The sequence below is a fragment of the Elephas maximus genome, chromosome 1 (assembly GCF_024166365.1).
Source record: "Elephas maximus indicus isolate mEleMax1 chromosome 1, mEleMax1 primary haplotype, whole genome shotgun sequence".
In the NCBI taxonomy this organism is placed as follows: Eukaryota; Metazoa; Chordata; class Mammalia; order Proboscidea; family Elephantidae; genus Elephas; species Elephas maximus.
In genome coordinates, this window is record NC_064819.1 from 102703993 (window position 1) to 102727650 (window position 23658).

At 40.6% G+C, this 23658-nt stretch overlaps 1 protein-coding gene across 1 annotated transcript in view; it reads left to right on the forward strand.

Annotated features, from left to right (window-relative positions):
• The window catches only part of DNAH8 (dynein axonemal heavy chain 8), a 367281-nt gene that overhangs the window by 188354 nt on the left and 155269 nt on the right, over positions 1 to 23658 (forward strand). The window contains exons 46-56 of the mRNA XM_049891307.1: positions 1338 to 1424; positions 1532 to 1639; positions 2920 to 3054; positions 4969 to 5130; positions 10922 to 11168; positions 11286 to 11527; positions 11614 to 11754; positions 14284 to 14521; positions 20062 to 20204; positions 20672 to 20806; positions 21225 to 21347. Coding sequence (XP_049747264.1) covers positions 1338 to 1424; positions 1532 to 1639; positions 2920 to 3054; positions 4969 to 5130; positions 10922 to 11168; positions 11286 to 11527; positions 11614 to 11754; positions 14284 to 14521; positions 20062 to 20204; positions 20672 to 20806; positions 21225 to 21347 — 1761 coding nt within the window. The remainder of the gene's footprint in view (positions 1 to 1337; positions 1425 to 1531; positions 1640 to 2919; positions 3055 to 4968; positions 5131 to 10921; positions 11169 to 11285; positions 11528 to 11613; positions 11755 to 14283; positions 14522 to 20061; positions 20205 to 20671; positions 20807 to 21224; positions 21348 to 23658) is intronic.

Here is a 23658-nt window from a genome sequence, read left to right on the forward strand (position 1 = left end):
TTGATTAAATCAACTCCCTTAACACAAACATCAGGGATATTTCATACAGTGTGTCCTTTTGTATCTCACTGTGTAGAATATAATCATGCCAGCTGCAAGGCAGGCTGGGAAATGTGGTTTTTAACCTGGATAGTGATGTATAGTGTGATGTACAGTAAAACCTGCAAAAGCTAGAACCTGTGTAAGACAGAAACCTATCAGAGAAGGAAAACTCGAATATTTTCCACTAATAGAGAGCAATAGAAAAGTGGTAAGACTGCATCCTGTCAAAGGTGGAAAACTTGCAAGACCCAGAAAAGCAAGGCAGTCCCTTGGTGTCCGGCTTTCACAGGTTTCACTGTATCAAGCTTGCAACAGTTGTTCTGTAAGTAAGGAAGGAGTAGAGAAGTATGGGGAGGCAACCAGCAATCTCTGTATTCCCAGCACCTAGCAAGGCATCTGGTCCATTGACAGTGTCCAGTAAATATTCAGAGATTGAAAGTTTCTTAATATACTTTCCTGAAATAACTGATTCCCATTTGTCTGACTTGCCTTTGAACGGTCAACTTTTCTTTTGGGACTTTTGGGTCTGACCTATCCTAACCTGTTGCTATTTGTGGGGCCTTAGCTTCCCTTCCACCTCCTCTTTTGTTCCTTTTTCCCTTTACTCCCTTCTTTATTTCCCCTCACCCCCGTGGTTTTGTTGTGTTTTTTAATGGTGCTTTGTCAGCCAAGAAACTCTAACAATGACTGCAAAGAATAATTGAAGAGATGAGACAAAAATTATCTGAGTAAACTGAGGAAACCCTGGTGGCGGAGTGGTTAAGAGCTATGGCTGCTAACCAAAAGGTCAGCAATTCAAATCCACCAGGTGGTCCTTGGAAACCCTATGGGGCAGTTCTACTCTGTCCTATAGGGTCGCTATGAGTTGGGATTGACTCGATGGCAATGGGTTTGGTTTGGTTCTTTTGGAGTAAACTGATCAGTATAAAACCCTAAAATTTTTTTTCCTCTTTCAGTGACGTATTTTAGTCTATAATTATCCAGGTATTTATTCAGTTTTCTTTTGTTTTACTTTCTTCTTCTTTTTTTTTTTAACCAACGTATGCACAAATGGCTAATTTTTCTACACAAAGTGCATGCGTGTGTGTGACTATATTAGGATAACGAAAATGGACATCATCTGACTTTAGTAAATATGGATGGGCCAATATACATTTTTGAGAAAGGAAGGACATTTTATGAATCTAATGTTTTTCAATATCACCTTAGAATCTGAACTAGGCATTTGAAATGTATTTCTATTCGTGAAACGCAAATTATACCAACAATTAAAAATTGTATCTTTTAACTTTTAGAACCCTGGATATGCTGGGCGCCAGGAACTGCCAGAAAACTTAAAAATTCAGTTTAGAACTGTTGCTATGATGGTGCCTGATAGACAGGTATGCACCCAGATTTAAAAGCATAATATAGTGTATATGTATATATATATACATTTTATGTGTTTTCCACTAAAGTTGTTGACAGATATCACTATATTAACTTTCAGATCATTATGCGAGTTAAGCTTGCAAGCTGTGGTTTTCTTGAAAATGTAATCTTGGCTCAAAAATTTTATGTTCTTTACAAACTCTGTGAAGAGCAACTTACTAAGCAGGTAACTTGGTATCTCTCTTTTCCCCTTGCCATAGAACTTGTTTTTTTATTTTGCAGCTTTACCTTGTGAAATGCTAGTCAGTGAATAAAAATCTCATTGACGCTTTTCTAAAATGTGCTTAAAATTACTTTGACCTATTGGTTACAGATTTTTTTTTTTAAGTCTTATTTTTAAATAATTATAGGGTCACAGGAGGTTGCAAAGAAATGTACGGAGAGCTTCTGTGCACCCTTTGCCCTACCTCCTTCAATGTTGACATCTTAGAAATACAGTACAACAACAAAACCAGAAAATTGACATTGATACAATCAACAGTGTACTCCAATTTCACGAGTTACCTGGGTGGCGCAAAGGGTTATCGTGCTCGGCTGCTAACTGAAAGGTTAGAAGTTCGAGTCCACCCAGATGCACCTTGAAAGAAAGGCCTGGAGATCTACTTCTGAAAAATCAGCCATTAAAAGTGCTTTGGAGCATAGTTGTACCCTGACACACATGGGGTTGCCATAAGTCAGAGTAGACTCGATGGAACTGGCTTGGGGTTTTATGTGCACTCAGTTGTGTGTGTGTGTATGTAGTTTTATGCACTATGCAGTTTTGTCACATGTGTAGATTCATGTAACCACCACTACAATCAAGATACAGAACTACTGCATCACCACAAAGTTCCCTCGTGCTACCCCTTTATAGCCGCATCCACTTCTTTCCCATACCTTTAACTCCTTAAAACCACAAATCTTTTTTCCATCTCTGTAATTTTGTTATTTCCATAATATTATATAAATGGAATCATACAGTGTGCAAGCTGTTGGTTACGCACTTAAAATCTGTTCGCCACTCATATTTTTCTCTAAAGGATACTTAAGGTGTGACCACTGTGTCCTACAGCTTGCTCTTTCCAACGGAATGACCATTCTTCAGTGAAAGGAAAAGAGGGAGAATTGAGCTAATACAACTTTGCAGCAGCTCAGCCATTCTAGAACTACAGTATTAAATAAATTTCAAAATATCTACTTATGTGTATATAGGAGCCCTGGTGGTGCAGTGGTTAAGAGCTCGGCTGCTAAGCAAAAGATCGGCAGTTGGAATCCACCAGCTGCTCCTTGGAAACCCTATGGGACAGTTCTACTCTGTCCTAGAGGGTCACTATGAGTGGGAATTGATGCAACAGCAATGGGGGTGAGTGTGCTGTATGTGTCTGTGTGTGTATATGTATATTGTGGGTCTACATTTAGAGTGTTTCAATTAAATAATGCTTTTTTTTCCCTCTTTTTCCCTTTTAGGTTCATTATGACTTTGGGTTGAGAAATATTCTATCTGTATTGAGGACACTTGGGGCTCAGAAGAGAGCCAGACCAGAAGACAGTGAATTAAGCACCGTCATGAGAGGGCTAAGAGATATGAACCTGTCTAAACTGGTATCTTTCCTCTCCAAATTCACTTATCTTCCAAGGTTTTGACCTGATTTCTTTCTACTCGGTTGATGAGTGGAGATTGGCTCATGCTGAGCTGTGAGCACTAATAAATAGTTGCAAGTACAGTCATGTGCCGCATAACGTCTGTTGGGGCAATGTCTGACCACATTTATGTTTGTGGTCTCATATAGCTTTGTAGTCCCCAGGTTATGAACAAGATCTGTTCCTAAGTCTGTCTTTAAGTCTAATTTGTAGGTAAGTTGGAACAGGTACATATGGTTCTTATTTAGCGTCAGTTAAGTGTTTGTCTTACTGTATGGTGTATATTTTACCTTTCTATGCATATAAAGGAAACCCTAGTGGCGTAGTGGTTAAGTGTTATGTTTGCTAACCAAAGGGTTGGCAGTATGAATCCACCAGGTGCTCCTTGGAAACTATGGGGAAGTTCTACTGTGTCCTATGGGGTCACTATGCGTATAAAACACTCAAGAAACACTTCCAAACTGCACAATATTTTCATGAGCATCACAAAGTAGTGCATGTATTCATTATTATGGACCATTGTATTTAACTCAAATTTTTAATATAATAGGCTTTATTATGGTAGTCCATTCTTAAGTACAAGTTTTCTGTAAGTTGGATGTCGGTAAGCTGGGGACTGCCTGTAATATGGTGTTTGCACAATGCCCAAATCACATAACGTCCTATTTCACAGGACGTATCATGGATGTTAAGCGATGTATGACTGTATGAAGAGTGTGCCAAGCTAACCCTATACTTCTAGCAAGAAGGCAAAAAATCCAGGATCCTGCCTGACTGGTTGAGCCAACAAGGGCTGAAAGTGCATCCCCTTATCCGTGGTGTGCAGAAACCAGGCTTCATCAGTGGACTTCATCTTCAAAATTGAGTCCAGTCTTCTACCTCTGTTCATGTTGTTGTTGCATTAGGTGCCTTCAAGTCCATTTTGACTCATAGTGACCCCTTGTGACAGAGTAGAACTGTCCCAAAAGGTTTTCTAGGCTGTAATCTTTACAGGATCAAATTGCCAGACCTTTCCCCCAAGAAGGGAGAAGAACTAACATCTGTGAAGTTCACTGATACTTCAAAGCCTTTTCATGTCTTATATGAGCCTCACGGCAACTCGGTGAGATAGGGATGGATAGTACAAGTATCCCTATTTTACTTATGAGGGAGCTGAGACTCAGAGACGTTGGGGGACTCACACACTATTCATCACAGTCAGTCAGAAACTGGAACGAAAGTCCACAAGGCTTTCTAATGCCAAATCCTCTGCTCCTTCCAGTACTCCTCACTGTCTCCCTTAGATAACGGTATTCTTGAAACCCCTAGACGAGAATTCAAGAAAGTATCAGGGGAGCGCTGAAGGACAGGGGGAAATCAGGAAATACTTAGCAGTTGGGAATGGGGTGATTTATGTATTAATGACATCATTTACTCAAACCCACTGCTTATAAGAAAGCAAAACACTGCTTTAATGGTGTTTTCCAGCTGACATATGAACCAGTCATGCAGCGTTATGGATATTTTCCTAATTTAAATGTGAAATATTAATATTGTGTTCTCATGGAGTTGTGACTGTAAATTGCATGTTTTTAGGGTTAACGAGCATACCTGCCTGTGCAAAGCAGAGTATTCATATGATAAAGCAATGAGATAAAACCGTGGAACAGTAGATTTAGGCTAGGTTGTAGAATACTTTGAATGCCAAGGAACTTTGGCTACGATGCTATAGGTAATGTGGATTCAGTGGTGTTCAGGAGAAAGTTCTAGGAGATACAGGCCTGGTTAGGAGGGTAATAAATGATTCTCTGGCTATACGTGGTATGTGCATACTAGCCAGTTCATACATATCCGTTGACTGGGTGAGTAAATTTACTTCAATCCATGACGTTTTAGGTTGATGAAGATGAGCCCTTGTTCCTCAGCTTAATCAATGACCTGTTTCCAGGATTACAACTAGATAGTAGTACATACGTGGAACTGCAAGCTGCAGTAGCCAACCAAGTTGAGGAAGAAGGTTTGATTAACCACCCACCCTGGAATCTGAAACTTGTGCAGGTAAAGAAATTTTTATCTATCATCAGTATAAAAATAAGTGTATGCTATTAAAATCACCATTTGAATAGAAGAAAACATGGTATTTGTCTTACTTGATGTAAATGCTGAAACGAAATCAAAACACCGTCCCTGTATATCATTTGCATAGTCAAGAAAACACAGGTAAACATCCTCTGGTGTTCTCTGCTTTCAGCCAGGATCCATCTGACATCAGCAATGATATCCCTGGTTCCACGTCCTCTTCTGAAACCGGCCTGAATTTCTGGCAGTTCCCTGTCGATACACTGCTGCAGCCGTTATTGAATGATCTTCAGCAAAATTTTGCTTGCGTGTGATATTAATGATATTGTTTTATAATTTCCACATTCAGTTGGATCATCTTTCTTGGGAATAGGCATAAATATGGGTCTCTTCCAGTCAGTTGGCCAGGAAGCTGTTTTCCATATTTCTTGGCATAGACGAGTGAGCCCCTCCAGCGCTGCATCCATTTGTTGAAACATCTCTATTTATATTTCATCAACTCCTGGAGCCTTGTTTTTAGCCAATGCCTTCAGAGCAGCTTGGACTTCTTCCTTCAGTACCATCGGTTCCTGGTCATATGCTGCCTCTTGAAATGGTTGAATGTCAACCTGTGTTTTATTGACTATGCAAAGGCATTCGACTGTGTGGATCATAACAAATTATGGATAACATTGCAAAGAATGGGAATTCCAGAACACTTTATTGTGCTCATGAGGAACCTTTACATAGATCAAGAGGAAATTGTTCAGACAGAACAGGGGAATACTGATTGGTTTAAAGTCAGGAAAGGTGTGCATCAGGGTTGTATTCTTTCACCATACCTATTCAATCTGTATGCTGAGCAAATAATACGAGAAGCTGAACTGTATGAAGAAGAATAGGGCATCGGGATTGGAGGAAGACATTAACAACCCGCGTTATGCAGATGACACAACCTTGCTTGCTGAAAGTGAAAAGGACTTGAAGCACTTACTAATGAAGATCAAAGACCGCAGCCTTCAGTATGGATTGCACCTCAACATAAAAAAAAAAAAAAATCCTCACAACTGAACCAATGAGCACCATCATGATAAACGGAGAAAAGATTGAAGTTGTCAAGGATTTCATTTTACTTGGATCCACAATCAACAGCCATGGAAGCAGCAATCAAGAAATCAAAAGACGCATTGCAGTGGGTAAATCTGCTGCAAAGGACCTCTTTAAAGTGTTGAAGAGCAAAGATGTCACTTTGAAGATTAAGGTGTGCCTGACCCAAGCCATGGTATTTTCAATTGCATCATATGCACGTGAAAGCTGGACAGTGAGTAAGGAAGACCGAAGAAGAATTGACGCCTTTAAATTGTGGTATTGGTGAAGAATATTGAATATACCATGGACTGCCAAAAGAACAAACAAATCTGTCTTAGAAGAAGTACAACCAGAATGCTCCTTAGAGGCAAGGATGGTGAGACTGCATCTTACATACTTTGGACATGTTGTCAGGAGGGATCAGTCCCTGGAGAAGGACATCATGCTTGGCAGAGTACAGGGTCAGTGGAAAAGAGGAAGACCCTCAATGAGATGGATTGACACAGTGGCTGCAACAATGAGCTCAAGCATAACAACAATTGTAAGGATGGCTCAGGACTGGGCAGTGTTTCCTTTTGTTGTGCGTAGGGTCGCTATGAGTCGGAACCGGCTCAACGGCACCTAAGAACAACAACATATATCATTGCAAAAAGAGTCCTCAGGGGGATGTGTTGGTTCTAGAAGGCTGGTATGGATTTATGCTGGCTCACAGTAACCAAGAGCAATTTACTGGCATTGTTACTTACTCCTGGTAAGAAGGTTTGACGTAGCCTATAATCTCAAGAACGGCTAGAAAGGGATAGTAGATTATAAAAACCTAGGAAAACGGAAAGACCCAATAGGTTTCTCATGCCAACCTGGCGGTGTCATCTGCAGCTAGGTGCCTTAATGGGGCAGGAACCCTCAGAATCTGGGAGTGCCACTTCGTGGGGTCCCTGGGTGGTGTAAATGATTAATGCACTTGGCTGCTAATGGAAACGCTGGAGGTTGAGTCCACCTAGAGGCACCTCAGAAGAAAGGCCTGGTGATCTACTTTTGAAAAATCAGCCATTGAAAAACCTATGAAACACAGTTTAACTTTGATGCAAATTGGGTCACTATGAGTTAGAATTGACTCAGTGGCAACTGGTTTTTTTGGTTCACCTACAATAAAACTTGAATACTTTGCCTATGTCTTTTGGCATCTTCTGTCCATCATGTTGCTTTTGGTGCAGTAAATTACTTAATATTGTGTGGGACTATGTAAATAAGGCATTTGTAGCCCATCCAGGGGATTGGACAGACTGCTAATAATGCAAATAAGGTGCACAAGACCCTTTGGGGGGTGGGGCCATGCAAATAAGGTGTATGGAACCCTAATGAGGGAATTGGTCAGTTTTGCCATCCTGCCAGCGGTAAAAAGAGAGCCCATCCCAGAGCAAAGTGGGGAGGGTCCTCACTACCATCAAAAAAGAAGAGGTAGGACTGGAGTGCATCCTTTGGACCTTGGGTCCCTGTGTTAAGAATCTCCTAGACCCAGGAGACAGAGAAGGCTGCAACACTGGAGACAGTGCAAGACGACAATAAGCAATGGCAGAGAAATGGTGGTAGCAGAACCAGAAGACCAGTGTGAGACTGCGTGATGGACTTTCTGGACCATGGGGCAAGGAGTTACAGTGGGCGTGCCAACGGATGGAGCAAGAGAACTGAGAGCCTTCGGGAAGGAAGCTTGCTGGCAAAGTGGGATGCCTCTGGACACTTATTGGCAGAGCTAAAGAGCTTTTTAACACTTGCCCTAGGAGGGCCAAGCCCCGGGGCCAAGGGCCTAGGGCTGAGAGAGGAGGCCTGTCCTGAGAGGGCTGAGAGAAGCCCTCCACGGCCCAGAGGAGCTGAGAGAGCTGTCTTGCACTAAAGAAGGGAGATTTTGCCTACATGCTTCCTGATCCTGGTCCCGAGTTGTAGCCTGTTACTTCCCTAATAAACCCCATAACTGTATTGTCATAAGGGAAATGCAAATAAAAACCACAATGAAATACCACATCCCACCGACTGGGATGGCTATTATCAGAAAGACAGAAAATAACAGGTGTTGGATAGGATGTGGAGAAATTGGAATCTTTGTGCGTTGCTGGTGTGAATACAATATGGTGCAGTTGCTGTGGAAAACAGTTTGGCAATTCCTCAAAAAGTTAAACATATAATTACCATAAAACAAAACAAAACAAAACAAAAAAACCCAAACCCATTGCCATCGAATTGATTCTGACTCATAGCGACCCTATAGGACAGAGTAGAACTGCCCCATAGAGAGTCCAAGGAGCACCTGGTGGATTCGAACTGCCAGCCTTTTAGTTAGCAGCTGTAGCACTTAACCACGATGCCACCAGGGTTTCCGTAACTACCATATGGCCTAGTAATTCTATCCCTAGGTATATACTAAAAAGACCTGAAAGCAGAGACTCAAACAGATACTTGAACACCAAAATTCATTGCAGCGTTATTCACAATAGCCAAAGGGAGAAGCAATCCAGCTGTCCATCAACAGAGGAATGGATGAACAAAATGTGTTCAAGCCAGACAATGGAATATTACACAGCCGTAAAGAGAAATGAAGTTCTCATACATGCTACCATGTGGATCAACCTTGAAAACTTTATGGTAGGTGAATTAAGCCAGACACAAAAAGACAAATATTGTACAATTCCACATATATGAAATATCTAGAATAGGCAAAAGTTTATCAGTAGTTACCAGGGGCTGGGGAGCGAGGGGAAGGGCAGTTATTACGTAAGGAGTGCTGAGTTTCCGTTTGGGCTGATGAGAAACATTCGGAAATGGCTGGCGGTAATGATCGCACGACATGGTGAATGTACTTAATGTCACTGAATTGTACACTTTAAACCTGTTTAAAATGGCAAATTTTTTGTTACATACATTTTAAAAAAAAAAAAAAAAATTTTTTTTTTTTTTTTTTTTTTAAGGGGAAAAAGAAAATTATAGCCAGGATGTTGTAACAGACACTTCCATGCTCTCAGTGTGTTTTCTTGAATCCCTTTCACTGTTTCCATGAGCCCCTTCCCTACCTCTGTGTGCTTTGGCTTCTCATAGCCCACATTTGCCACTGGGGCAGTTTTGCTTTGTCCTGTAGGGTCGTTATGAGTCGGAATCGACTGGATGGCACTGGGTTTTTTACTGAGTCAGGAGGACTAAGGAGCCCTGGTGGTGCACTGGTTAAGCGCTCAGCTGCTAACCAAAAGGTTGGCACCTTGAACCCACCAGCTGCTCTGCACGAGAAAGATGTGGCAGTCTGCTCCGATAAAGATTTACGGCCTAGAAAACCACATGGGAAAGTTCTACTCTGTCCAGCAGGGTCACTATGAGTCGGAATCTACTCCACAGCAATAGGTTTGGTTTTGTTTTTTTCAGGAGGACTGGAGCCACTTTGTTGTCAGGCACAAAGAGCAGGAATTGCCTGGGAGTTTATTTCCCACTCCACTCCCAAATCAGCCTCTTCTTAGTTAAGGACTTAAGGGTGCCAGAGTAGGAAAGTCAAGCTCCCCTGCTTCCAGGTGGGACAAACATTGAGGTGTAATTTACATACCCCTGAGTTCCCCCGCAGGATCAGGCTTACACCTGCCCTCTACGGGACTTTGCCCCAAACCGCTACTTGCTTCTTCCCATTCCTGTCCCGATTTCCCCACTCCCTTATCAGTTCCTCCTGGGAGCACTCCCTGAATAAAACACCTGCACAGGAATCTTCATTTCTTGGTTGACTTTTGGGAACCAGAAAGCAGATGGGAAACGTGACTCTCCACTGTGATGATGTGTGTTGCTGCTTGCCACCACTAAGGGGCGATATGCTCACATGGGATGCAGAGAAAGTTTTTTGCGTGGAAAAACTGCTTGTTAGAAATCAGCAGGCTAGAATCACAAGGATTAGTAGTCTGAGGTGCAAAAACTAGATCCTGAATTATTTATTTCCAAATGCAATTCAAGTTTCACATTGTCATTACTCCATCATGTAGATTGTTTTATAATGTGGTGCTAATTTGCTATCTACCTCTAGTAAAATATTTTTTTTATATTTTCTCATCTTTTAATAATATTGAATATTGAATATTGAATTTTAAAAAATTTTGTTGTGGTCAAATATATATAACAATTTTTTTTCCATTTTAACTATTTTTAAGTGTACAATTCAATATCATTAATTACATTCACAGTCTTGTTCAGCCACCACCAGTACGCATTTCCAAAAGTTTTCATCACCCCGCATAGGAACTGAGTACTTCTTAAGCAATAACTTCCCTTTGCCTGCTCCTCCAGCCCCTGGTAATCACTATGCATTTGTCTCTTCTAGATATTTCATATAAATGGGATCGTACAACATTTGTCCTTTTGTGTCTGACTTATTTAACTCAGCATAATATTTTCAAGGTCCATCCGTGTCATAGTATGTGTCTGAATTTCATTTCTCTTTATGGCTAAGTAATATTACCACATTTTATTTATCCATTCATCCGTTGATGGGCACTTTTGGTTGTTTATACCTTTTGGCTATTGTGAATAAGGTTGTAATGAAGATTGGTGTACAAGCGAACTAGTAATTTTAATGCGCTTAACCAGTTACTTGATGCTTTCCAAGTTCCAGCAAATTACTTCTGTGAAGGTCAGCAAGAGACTCCTAAGTTACCTTTTTTTCATGTATTGTTTAATCGTGTAGTTATATGAGACATCTCTGGTACGCCATGGCTTGATGACTCTTGGGCCCAGTGGTTCTGGGAAGACAACCGTTATCACAGTTCTGATGAAGGCACTGACAGAATGTGGAAGGCCTCACAGAGAAATGCGAATGAATCCAAAAGCCATTACTGCGCCTCAGATGTTTGGCAGGCTGGACACCGCCACCAATGACTGGACAGATGGGATTTTTTCTACTCTGTGGAGAAAAACGCTAAAAGTTAAAAAAGGTATCCAGAAACCCCTCCTTGGTGACCATGTAGTCTCTGCCGGTTTATTAATAATACCGTATTTGCTTAGCCAACTTCTGTTTTAAGAGTGTGATTTCCCGTTTTAATTACTTGCAGGTGAAAACGTTTTCCTCATTTTAGATGGCCCCGTAGATGCCATTTGGATTGAGAACTTAAATTCTGTGCTGGATGACAATAAAACTCTGACGTTAGCTAATGGAGACCGCATCCCCATGGCCCCTAACTGTAAGCTTCTGTTTGAAGTCCACAATATTGAAAACGCCTCTCCTGCTACGGTGTCCCGGATGGGCATGGTCTACATCAGCAGCTCTGCCCTCAGCTGGAGGCCGATATTACAGGTGGGGAGGAGAGACCAGCGGAGGCATGGTGGGTCTCCCCAGGTTTCATTTTCTCAATAAACAGAGATTCCGTTTCTTTGCTGCAGGCATGGTTGAAGAAGCGTACCGCACAGGAAGCTTCTGTATTCCTAAATTTGTATGATAAAGCATTCGAAGATACGTACACATTTATGAAACTAAACCTCACTCCAAAAATGCAGCTCTTAGAGTGTAACTATATTATGCAAGTAAGAGATTTTTTTGGTGGGGGGATGGAGCATTCATTACTTAGATTTGGAAGTTTTTTTTCCCCCCCACTTAATTGTAGTTAAAAAAAAAAAAAAAACCAAACCTGTTGCTGTTGACGTGATTCCAACTCATAGCTACCCTATAGGACAGAGTAGAACTGTAGGGTTTCTAAGGAGCACCTGGTGGATTCTAACTACCTACCTTTTGGTTAGCACCTGTCTTAATCATCTAGTGCTACTATAACAGAAATACCACAAGTGGATGGCTTTAACAAAGAGAAATTTATTTCTTCACAGTGAAGTAGGCTAAAAGTCCAATTTCAGGGTATCAGCTCCAGGGGAAGGCTTTCTCTCTCTGTTGGCTTTCTCATCAATCTTCCTCTGGACAAGAAGTTTCTCTGCGGAGGGACCCCAAGTCCAAATGACATGCTTTGCTTCTGGCACTGTTTTCTTGGTGGTACGAAGTCCCCCTGTCTCTCTGCATGTTTGTCTCATGTCTCAAGAGATTGCCTCAAGACATAATCCAGTCCTGTAGGTTGAGTCCTGCCTCACTAACACAACTGCCGCCCATCCTCCCTCGTTAACATCATACAGGCAGGATTTACAACATATAGGAAAATCACACAATACCAGGAATCGTGGCCCAGCCCAACTGATACACACATTTTGGGGGGACATAATTTAGTCCATGAGAGCAGCCAAACACATAACCACTATGCCAACAGGGTTTCCAACTGTAGTTTACAGGCCTCTAAGATAGAAACTTCTTGCAGCCCATAGAAATGTTTCTGAGCTGTGGCTGTGGAGACTCTGAGGAGTTTGGTTCCTATTAAAGGTCTCATTAGCGATCTCACTGTCATAGTTTTACTATTTTCACTTCTCAGGGGGTGCTGTCAGGGGAAGAGGCATGAAATGACTTCCCCATGGTCAAGCTTAGTAATCTGTCCCAGAAAAATATATCCAACAATGAGAGTTGAAAAAATAAATAAAACTTAGCAGTTTTGTAGAAAAGTACAAAAGGGAGCTTGTGGCAATCAGGAAAACCTGAGTGGCAAAATTTGGCTTTGCAAACTGAGTATATATCAGATAGGGAAAACCTTTACACAGTTCTCTAAGAAGTGGTTAGCGGTATTTCTTTTTTCCTAACTCAGTTTTCTTTACCAGTCTTTAGAAAAAACAGAGCTAATTATAGATTTTTTAGGGCTCGCCTAAAATCCTAGTGTATTGGTGATCTTGCGTTATCATTTTAATGCTTTGATTCTCTTTCAGTGTAAGAGATGTCAGTCATTAAGTGTTGGTAGGGTAGATAGAAGTAATACATAAGACCCAAATCAACAAGTTATTTAGTATTTACTTTAAAAGGCCTTATCCAAAAGCCCATTGCCGTTGAGTCGATTCTGACTCATAGTGACCCTGTAGGACAAAGTAGAGCTGCCCCATTTACAGGTTTCCGAGGCAGTTAATCTTTAGAGAAGCAGGTGTGTTCAAACCAATGACTGGTTAGCAACCGAGCGCTTTGACCATTGCACCACCAGGGCTCCTTAAAAGGCATAATAAACCATTGCCGTTGAGTCTATTCTGACTCATAGCAACCTTATAGGACAGAGTAGAACTGCCCCATTGGGTTTCCAAGGAGCAGCTGGTGGCTTTGAACTGCTGGTCTTTTGGTTAGCAGCCGAGCTCTTAACCACTGTGCCACCAGGGCTCCAAAAGACGTAATAGAAATGTAAATTTTATTTTGAACTTATTTTGCTTTCAAAGACTGAGAATGTCTTACTAGTACGCATTTCTTTCTGTTGCTGTATAAAAAAAAAAATTGTATATTCCCCTCCGAGGTCCAGGTAGTAAGTATTTTAGGCTTTGCACAACTCTTGGTTGCAACCACTAACCCCTGCTGTGGTAGCATGAAAACAGCCAGAGACCGTATATAAATGAACAAGTATGGTTGTGTTCCAGTAAAACTTTATTTACAAAAACAGGTAGCTGGCCCATGGGCCATAAATTGCTGGCCCCTGCAAAACGCTAAAAAAAAGAAAATCTTTGATCTGGCACATTGGTAGCCAGCATGCTTTAGAACCAGAAGCTCCCTAGGAAAACATCTAGTCTAGGCCTTTTGCTTCTCAGATAAGGGAACTGAGGCTCAGAGAGGTTAGTGACACAAGCTGAGGGTAGAAACCATACTTTAGCATTCTTTCTTCTAGATCACTCCAAAAAAAAAAAAAACCTATTGCTGTCGAGTTGATTCTGACTCATAGCAACCCTATAGGACAGAGTAGAACTGCTCCATATAGTTTCTGAGGAGCACCTGCTGAGTTCAAACTGCCAACCTTTTGGTTAGCAGCTATAGCACTTAACCCCTACGCTACCAGGGCTTCCCTAGATCACTCAGTCTTTCTGTAGTAGCTTGGCGTTTCTTCTAAATGCCGTTGACTGTAGGACAGTGACCAAGCGGTATCTTGAAATATATTTGTTTTCTTTCCTCTTCCTTCCTCCTTTAAAATTTTATTATCCTTTTTAAAATTTTTTCAGTCTCTCACTCTTCTGGAAGGTTTAATACCATCCAAAGAAGAAGGTGGTGTTGCGTGTGTTGAACATCTTCATAAACTCTTTGTGTTTGGCCTCATGTGGAGTTTAGGGGCCCTTCTGGAACTGGACAACAGGGAAAAGCTTGAAGCCTTTTTACGAAGCCATCAAAGCAAGTTAAGCTTGCCAGAAATACCAAAAGGCACAAATCAAACCATGTATGAGTTTTATGTTACTGATTATGGTAAGCAGCCTGAATTACATATTAAATGAAATGGGACATTAAAAAAAAAAAAAACAGGAAAAATAGAAGCTTCCCTAAACTTTTCTACAGGGAAATATTACACCAATTATGAATAAAGTCATTGCTAATATCATTTTTGAAAGGGAACATACACAAAGGGCATACCTCTGAAAGCCATTATTAGTAGAATCTGGCATTTGGGCTGTGCCGGGAACTGGTATAGAGACTCCTGCCTTCTCAGCGTTCGCACTGGCCTGAGTGAAATCTGGTATAAATAAATTAGCAACACCTCTTACAGTGTCTGCTTTCTAGTGCCCGAAGGGGAAAGGCAGCAGCACAGGAGCACAGATTCTTCATTGTGCAGAGCACGGGTGATGCAAATGACAGATCAGTCCCACAGCTTCCCTGTCGGAGATGTCAGAATAAGTAGACAGAGAGCCAAGCAGGTGGGGTCCTACCGATACATAACAAGGCCTGCAAGTCCAATGCTACCACCTCGGCCCCTAACCTGTTGTATGTGGCAGGGCCGAGCTCCCTTCTCCGTAAAACGAATGCTCTCGAGCTTGGTGCCTTTATCCAGAGCCCAGAGAGGAAAGACCAGGCTTCCTAAGAACTGTATTTACCTCTACTTCTTCCTCAAACCCCTCTAGGATGATAGCAAAGATATTTTGTTTTGTTTTAATATGTAAACTCAGAATGATAATAGACAACAATGACAAAATCTTGAAATCAAGAGAGCAGAAGGGTAAGTGGCAACTGATTTGGCATACTGAACAAAGGGCAGCCCTCACCTGGTAGTGGGAGGAGTTGAGAGGCGATTCAGTGTACATCACAGAACCCTCGAAAGGGCTCAGGAACTGGACGCTGGGGTGAAGGTGAAGCTAAAAACTGGAGGGCTAGTTGTCAGGCTGCTAATGAAACAGATTTCCAGTTCCTAGCAGACAGCCAGCTGCTGGGCAACTGCACTCACCCCACACTGGCAAAAGATCCCGAAGAATTATCGTCTGAAGAGTGTAAAACGTAAGGTTTTCAGGCTTGGGGGACACCGGCTTGGGGGACACCACGCACATCTGAGGATGGAAGATTCGTACTGAAAATGGGAATCAAGTGAAATTTTGTGCTTTAAAGGGCCTTTATGAAAGGAGTTTTTAAGCTGTCTATCTTTGGCCAGAATAACCTACAACATATGACTAGACATTTGGGATGGCAAAAGGGAAGTCAAGATACAAACTAACAATTATATGAACCCGTAAATCTATATGTGAATTCCCTTAGAATCCAGAGCCACAGTCTTCCACAGGGCTGTCTACTGAGCAACCCAGAGCTCTGTCATGCTTGAAGGTTCAGGTTGCCTCCCTTTGAGCGTGTTGTCCTTACTCAGAGTACAGGCCCCAAGTTACTCAGGGTGAAAACCCACCAGCAGCAATTTTCTAACCCTGATGTAGCTCTGGTTAGGGAACTGGGATGGTAGCCAATGACACCAATTGAATAATTACCATCCTGTGTGCCATCAAAAGTATGCTGTTGTTGTGTGCCGTCAAGCCAATTCCAACTCATAGCGACTCTATATGACAGAGTAGGACTGCCCCGTGGGGTTTCCTAGGCTGTAATCTTTATGGAAGAAGGTGACTGGGTCTTTTCTTCGGCAGAGTGGCTGATGGGTTTAAACCACAGATCTTTCGGTTAGCAGCTGAGCACTTTAACCACTGCCCCATCAGGGCTCCTAGTAGTTAGATATATACCCCATTGCCATAGAGTTGATTCTGACTCCTAGTGACCCTATAGGATAGAGTAGACCTGACCTATAGGGTTTCTAAGGAGTGGCTGGTGGATTTGAACTGCTGACATTTTGGTTAGCAGAGGAGCTCTTAACCACTGCTCCACCAGGACTCCAGTAGTTATATAGGACTGTAAAATATCTCCTGTGGATAAATGTCTAGCCAGGCCTTCATTAGCTCATGCTTCATCCACCCTTTGTGTGAGTGTGTTAACGTTAACATCATTGAGGAAGACGTCATTTTTAGATTTAAAATTAAATATGTAGACTTCTGCTTCCAGTCAAGTATAGTAATAGGAACTGGGTGTACTCTCTTACCTCAGAAAACCAGGGGGGAATATGTATGAAACAATGTTTTTCAGACACTGGACAACAGACAGCACAGGGCTACAATCCCTGAGAGAAGTGAACAAGGTAACTGAACAAAGCTTACTGCTTGGAGGAAGTTTCCAGCAGAAGCTCAGGGAGGGGAAAACCAAGCAGAGATGGCAATATTGCTGAAATGGGGAGGCAGAGATTGAGGTTGGGGAGGTCAAGGTGGCTTGACTTGGCTGGGCAGATTGCCAGAAAAGGGTTCTGCAGAGAGAGAGAGTACCAGAGAACAACAGAAACTGATAGATAAATCCACAATTATAGCAAAGGTGTCAGTATTTTCTCAATAACCTATAGGACAAATAGACAAAATTAGTAAGGATGTAGGAGATGTGAGCAACACTATCAACCATTTTTACCTAACTGGCATTTAATAGAACAATCCACCCCAAAACAGCAGAACACATAGTCTTTTCAGGAGCACACAAAACATTTACCAAGATACTCTGGGTCATAAAACAAGTCTCAGTAGGGGCAATTTATAGCATTCAATTCCTATATTATAAAAGAAGAAAGGTTTTTAAACAATGACCTCAGCTTCTTCCTTAATAAACTAGAAAAAGAAGGGTAAATTAAACCTAAACTAAGCTGAAGAAATAAATAATGATATTCAAAGTGGAAATCAATGATATAGAACAGTAGGAAAAAAAATAAATGAAACCAAAAGATGGTTCTTTGAAAAAAATCAATAATTATCTTACCAAAATTGTCAGGAAAAAAAAAAAAGAGGAACATAAATTACCATTGTCAGGAATGAAAGAGGGAACATCACTACTGATCCTATAGACATTAAAGAATAAAAAGGGAATGTTAGAAACAATTTTATGTCAATATATTTGACACATAGATAAAATGAACAAATTCCTTGAAAGATATAAACTACCAAACCTCATCAAGAAAAATTAAATATCCTAAATAGTCTACTAATGAAATTGAGTTTGTAGTTAAAATGCTTCCCACAAAGAAAACTCCATGCCTAGATGACTTTGTATCCTCTGACAGTGCTAAATTCACTAGTTCTGGTAACTTCTATGAGGATTCCATGGATGGTCATGTCATCTGTGAATAAAGAGAGCTTTACTTGTTCTTTTCCCATTTCTAGGATTTTAGCATCTTCGGAACATGTCTTACAATCTGTGATGTCCTACAGTCGCTGTTGGCTAAGCAAATTTGGTCAGAGCTGTTCATATTGTTGTCATTTCAAATGAATTTCTTGTGTTGTTGGTTCTACATTGTTGAGTTAAATTGTCATTTTGTTGTTGTCAGGTGCCAACAAGTTGATTTTTGACTTATGGTGACTCCATATGACGGGGTAGAACTTCCCCATAGGGTTTTCTAGGCTATACTCTTTAGGGAAGCAGATCACCAGGTCTTTCTCCCTTGAAAGCCACTGGGTGGGTTCAAACCACTAACCTTTCAGTTGGCAGCTGAGTGCTTAACCTTTGAGCCACCAATGGCTCCCGATTGTCATTTTAAATGTCTTCAAAAAGATTACACTGTGATTCAGGACTATACCAAAAAAGCTACTATGTACAAAATTCAACATCCTTTGATAAAACTCAATAAACTACATATAGGAACTTTATCACTCTGATAAAGAACATTCATAAAAAAAAAAAAAAAAAAACCCTAGAGGTAACCTCATACTTAATGGTAAAAGATTGGTGCTTCCTTCCCAGGATCAGAAACAAGACAAGGATGTCCTTTGCTCTTTAAAAGCAACTCCAGAAAGTGCAAAGTTCATCCACTGACTGGGAAGAAATATTTGAAAAATAGATATCTGATAAAAGAACTTTATGCAGATATGTAAAGAACTTTAAAAATTCAATGAAAAGTACACAACCAACTCAAATTTAAAAATGGGCAAGAAGTTTAAATAGATGCTTCACCAAAGAAGATATACGAATGAGGTGGGGGGTGGGGAGCACATGAAAAACTCTTCAACATCATTGGTTAGCAGGGAAATGGAAATGAAACCCACAATGGGATATCATTACATAGCCACTAGAATGGCTAAAATTAAAAAGATTAATAATATCAAGTGTTCCAAGGATGGGAAGAAACTGGGACCCTCCTATACTCCAAAATGGTACAGGTGCTTTGGAAAACAGATTGGTGGTTTCTTAAAAGATAAACATACGCTTGCCATACAACTGGGCTATTTGACAAGAAAACACAAAATTGAGATTATTCTTTCAGTGATGAATTTTTGCTAATTTCAAATGTATGCCCTCGTGTTTGCTTTCCACGCATTTTGTGCACACAGTAGCTTTTTTTAGTACGAACCTGAATCACTGAGTAATCTTTTTGAAGACATTTGAAATGGCAGTTAACTCAACAATGCATGACCAACAATGCAAGTAATTCAGTTTAAATGGCAACAATACAAACATCTCTGACCAAGTTTGCCCAGGCAGCAGTGATTGTAAAACATCATGGATTATAAAACACATGCCAGAGATGCTAAATTAAAAGATAAAACCAAAAACCTTTCTTAGGATTGATAAAATGTAGTAGTAATAATAACAATACTTAAAACAATAGTGTGTCAGTAAATTAATAGTTAACATAAGGTCACCATGAGTTGCAACCAAACTCAACAGCAACTAACAACAACAACAACAAGAACAATTAAGTCAGGAGTCTGGGCGCTGTATTTCATTACACTACAGTTTTGGGGCCAGATTTCTCATGGCAAACAGTCTATGCCCAGTGATCAGTTGTCCCTGGTCTTATCCTTTCAGTTGATCTGGCCTTCTTACTAGACACCTGTCATACCATTGTTTTACTGTAGCTGTAAACCACTTGCCATTGAGTCGAGTCCAACTCATAGTGACCCTATAAGACAGAGAGGAATTGCTCCATTGGGTTTCCAGGAAACAGCTGGTGAATTTGAACTGCCAGCCTTTTGGTTAGCAGCCAAGCTCTTAACCACTGCGCCACCAGGGCTCCATTACTGTAACCAACCAAATAAACCAAACCCATTCCCACCGAGTTGATTCCGACTCGTAGTGACCCTCTAGGACAGAGTAGAACTGCCCCATAGAGTTTCCAAGGAACACCTGGTGGATTTGAACTGCTGACCTTTTAGTTAGCAGCTGTAGCACCTAACCACTACGCCACCAGGGTTTCCTGACTATAAACAACTGATTCTAATTCCATTTTAGGTCAGGTCTCTATCAGTGAATGACTTAGCAGTTTAAAAGCTGACTTTGTAAAACAGGCCAAACGAATTTAAATTATCAAATGCCACGAACATCAGATAAACAAATGTCTTGACATGTTTTAGGAAAATGTTTTAAATGTTTGTGATTTTGCTGATGGTTTTGTGTTCTGAGATAATGTTCCAAGAATACAGTTTTACTAAGGTGGGTTTTTATATAATGTATAGGTGATTGGGAGCACTGGAATAAGAAGCTCCAGCCATATTATTACCCAACGGACAGTATTCCAGAGTATTCATCAATCTTGGTTCCAAATGTTGACAACGTTAGAACGAGCTTTCTGATAGACACCATTGCAAAACAACATAAAGTAAGTTTAATAGATAGTTCCTTAGATGATCACAAACCACGTAAGAAACACTACAGATAAGAGAGAAATTAAATTCCTGCACAAGGGGCTGGCAGTAGTGTCATTTGTGGGAGATACTTTTGGTCAATGAACCATGTCCTAGGATACATCTGCCTTAATATCCCCGGACTGCTGACTCCCAGCTTGCTAAGGAGAGCGGGCAGGTCTGCTTATAAAGTCCTTCCGTGGAACTCTCAAAGTAACATGAGTATTCACCCATATTTTCTTCCAGTACTTTTATGGTATACACTTTACATTTAAAACTTTAATTCAACTAGAATTTATTTTGATGTAGATGAAATCCTAAAAAGCAATAAAAAATTAGTGATTATTGCTTGATGGGATGTAAGAATGGCTAGTAGAACTGTAAGATATTTAAAAATAAACATGCTGTAACACTTTTCTACATGATTGTCCTATGATCACAGGCTGTCTTGCTCACAGGAGAGCAGGGAACGGCAAAAACAGTCATGATTAAGGCCTATTTGAAAAAATATGATCCCGAAGTACAGTTATCCAAATCTCTAAACTTTTCTTCTGCCACAGAACCAATGATGTTTCAGGTAAAACCCATCATTTGCTGTAGTAATCGATATATTAAATATCTTAAGTGGTTGTTACAATCAAATGTGGATACAAGTAAAATATTGTATTATGTTAATATTAGCATTGTATTAATGTTATATAACACTGAAGGAAATGATGGTACAGTTGGCGCTTCAAGGCTAAGGTGAAAGCCAAATCCAAATAGTACATTTTGGCCTAATGTTGAGGCTGAAGGTGAACTTTGGAGCACATCTCTATTAATATAAATTAAGGATTAAAATTCTAATAACTTATTTTTTTAATTTCACAGTATATATTTTAATAATTATGTTCACGTGTGTTAAATAAATAATATTCTACTCTCAAAAAAGGCTTATCCTTTTTAGAAATATAGTTTAAAATGCAATGGGTAAGAAAATGTTTCCCTTTCTCTAGAGAACAATTGAAAGCTATGTGGATAAGCGAATGGGAAGCACCTATGGGCCACCAGGAGGGAGAAAAATGACTGTATTTATTGATGATATTAATATGCCTGTGATTAATGAATGGGGAGATCAGGTATGTCTGAAATATTTTGTATAGATAATATTTACTCAGTATTTTTAGTTATATATATGAATGTTAATAACCTTCATATTATTAAGTCTAGTAACACTTTCCAGTCTTTTTTCACGTCTCTTCTCTATTTGATATCCTTTCTTGAAATTCCTACGTGGTTTTCCCCAATAATCCCCTCCTGTCTTTCTGGCTACTTGGTTTCAGTGTCCTTTCTGGACTCCTCTCTTGCTTCTGGAGTCCCTGGGTGGTGTAAATGGTTCACCTTGCTTGGCTGCTAACTGAAAGAATGAAAGTTCGAGTCCACCCAGAGGTGCCTCAGAAGAAAGGCCTGGCAATCTATTTCTAAAAAAAATCAGGCATTGAAAACTCTGTGGAGCACAACAACAGCCAAAAAAATATGTGTCGATATATATATGTATGTATGTGTGTGTATATGTATATTGGTGGGTATATGTATGTACTGTATTTTTATGCAAATAAAACATGCCCTCTGCATTGGTTTGCCAGCTGAGCCCTCCCCCTGCGAGGACCCTCACAAGCCGTGTCATGCCATCTCACCTTTTATTCCTGTTTACACCAGACACACTAGAATCTCAGGACTTTCCGGTCAGTCCTCACCCTGAAAGTAATCCCCAAACAGCTCTACATGACTCTTCTCTGACTCTGTTTCCTACTCTCCCCATCTCCTGAAACTTCTTCAGCGTGCCTGTGGAAGCCATGGTTGATTCCACAGAATGCCCTGTAAATTCAATTTCTTCAACATATTGCTGTAAACAAAAATTAGTATAGCGCACTTAAAAAAAACACCATCACGGGGTGACAGTGCCGCCAGCAAACAAACACGGAAGGCGAGTGTTATTTACGTAAAATACGATGTGTGTGTATATATATGCGTATGTATGGGCATACTTGCGTGCATATGTGTGCACACATATATATTTATATATATAATAAAGCACATGGGGGCACAGTTCAGGATACCTCTTAGAGGTAATGAAACACCTGGTTTTCTGTGTTTGAAGGCTTGGGACCACAGTCTCGTGGAGCAACTCAGTCAGTTGGCACAACGTAGTCCATAAAGTTTATGTTCTACATTCTAGTTTGGTGAGTAGTGTCTGGGCTCTTAAAAGGTTGCGAGCTGTCATTTAAGACACAGCTGTTGGTCTCTACTCGTCCAGAGCAAAAGAGAAAGAAGGAAACCCAGGACTCAGAGAAGAAACTAATCTACAGGACTGTTTACATGAACCACGGCCTCATCTTCCATGAGACTAGAAGTCAGATTGGGGCCACAATAGATAGATCCTGATAGAACGGGAGAATAATATGGACAGAACTCAAATTATTTAAAGTCCAAACTTAGTGGATCAATTGGGACTGAAGGACTCCCTGAAACTATTGCCCTGAAGTACTCTTTAAACCTTGAACCAATACTATCCCTTAAGATCACCTTTTAACTACATAACAAATTGGCTCATAAAATAAAGAATATCACATGTAAGTACTGTGCTCCTTAAAAAACCCATCTGTGTGAGACCTCATGGTCAACAGTTACTTTAATGCAAGATAAAAAGATAAGGGGGCAGGGAACTAGATTACTGGAAATGGAACAGCTGGCAGTAATGAGAATGTTGACACTGTGAAGAATGTAACCAATGTCACTGAATAATTTGTGCAGAATTAGTTGAATGCGAACCGATTTTGCTGTGTAAACTTTCACTGACAACAATACAATATTATTTAAAAAACAAAACAAAAAAAACACAAAACAACAACAAAATCACTACAGAGCACCTTTCTTCCCTGGCGCACATGGGGTCTCCATGAGTCAGAGCTGACTTGAGGGTAACTGGTGGTGGCTTTTGCTTCTTCCTTTCCTCAGAGTTTCAACCTTGATTCTCTTTTAGCTCTTACTACTCTACATACTCTTCTCTCTGAAGAGACATTAAAAAACATATGTTTTTTTCTGCTCTACCGCACACCACTGACATTGTTGTGATCATCTATCAACCTGAGTCACTCCCTGTTAGAGGACCTTCCTGGTGTTGCCAGATGCTGCAGGCTCCTAGTGGGACCTCCCAGCATCCCCCGCCCACCAACATTTACAGCCTCATCAGCACCACCAGCCTTGAGTCCACCACGATGGGTCCCATTTCACCTTTTATTCCTGTTTACACCAGACACACTAGAATCTCAGGACTTTCCAGTCAGTCCTCACCCTGAGAGTAATCCCCAAACAGCTCTACATGACTCTTCTCTGACTCTGTTTCCTACTCTCCCCATCTCCTGAAACTTCTTCAGCATGCCTATGGAA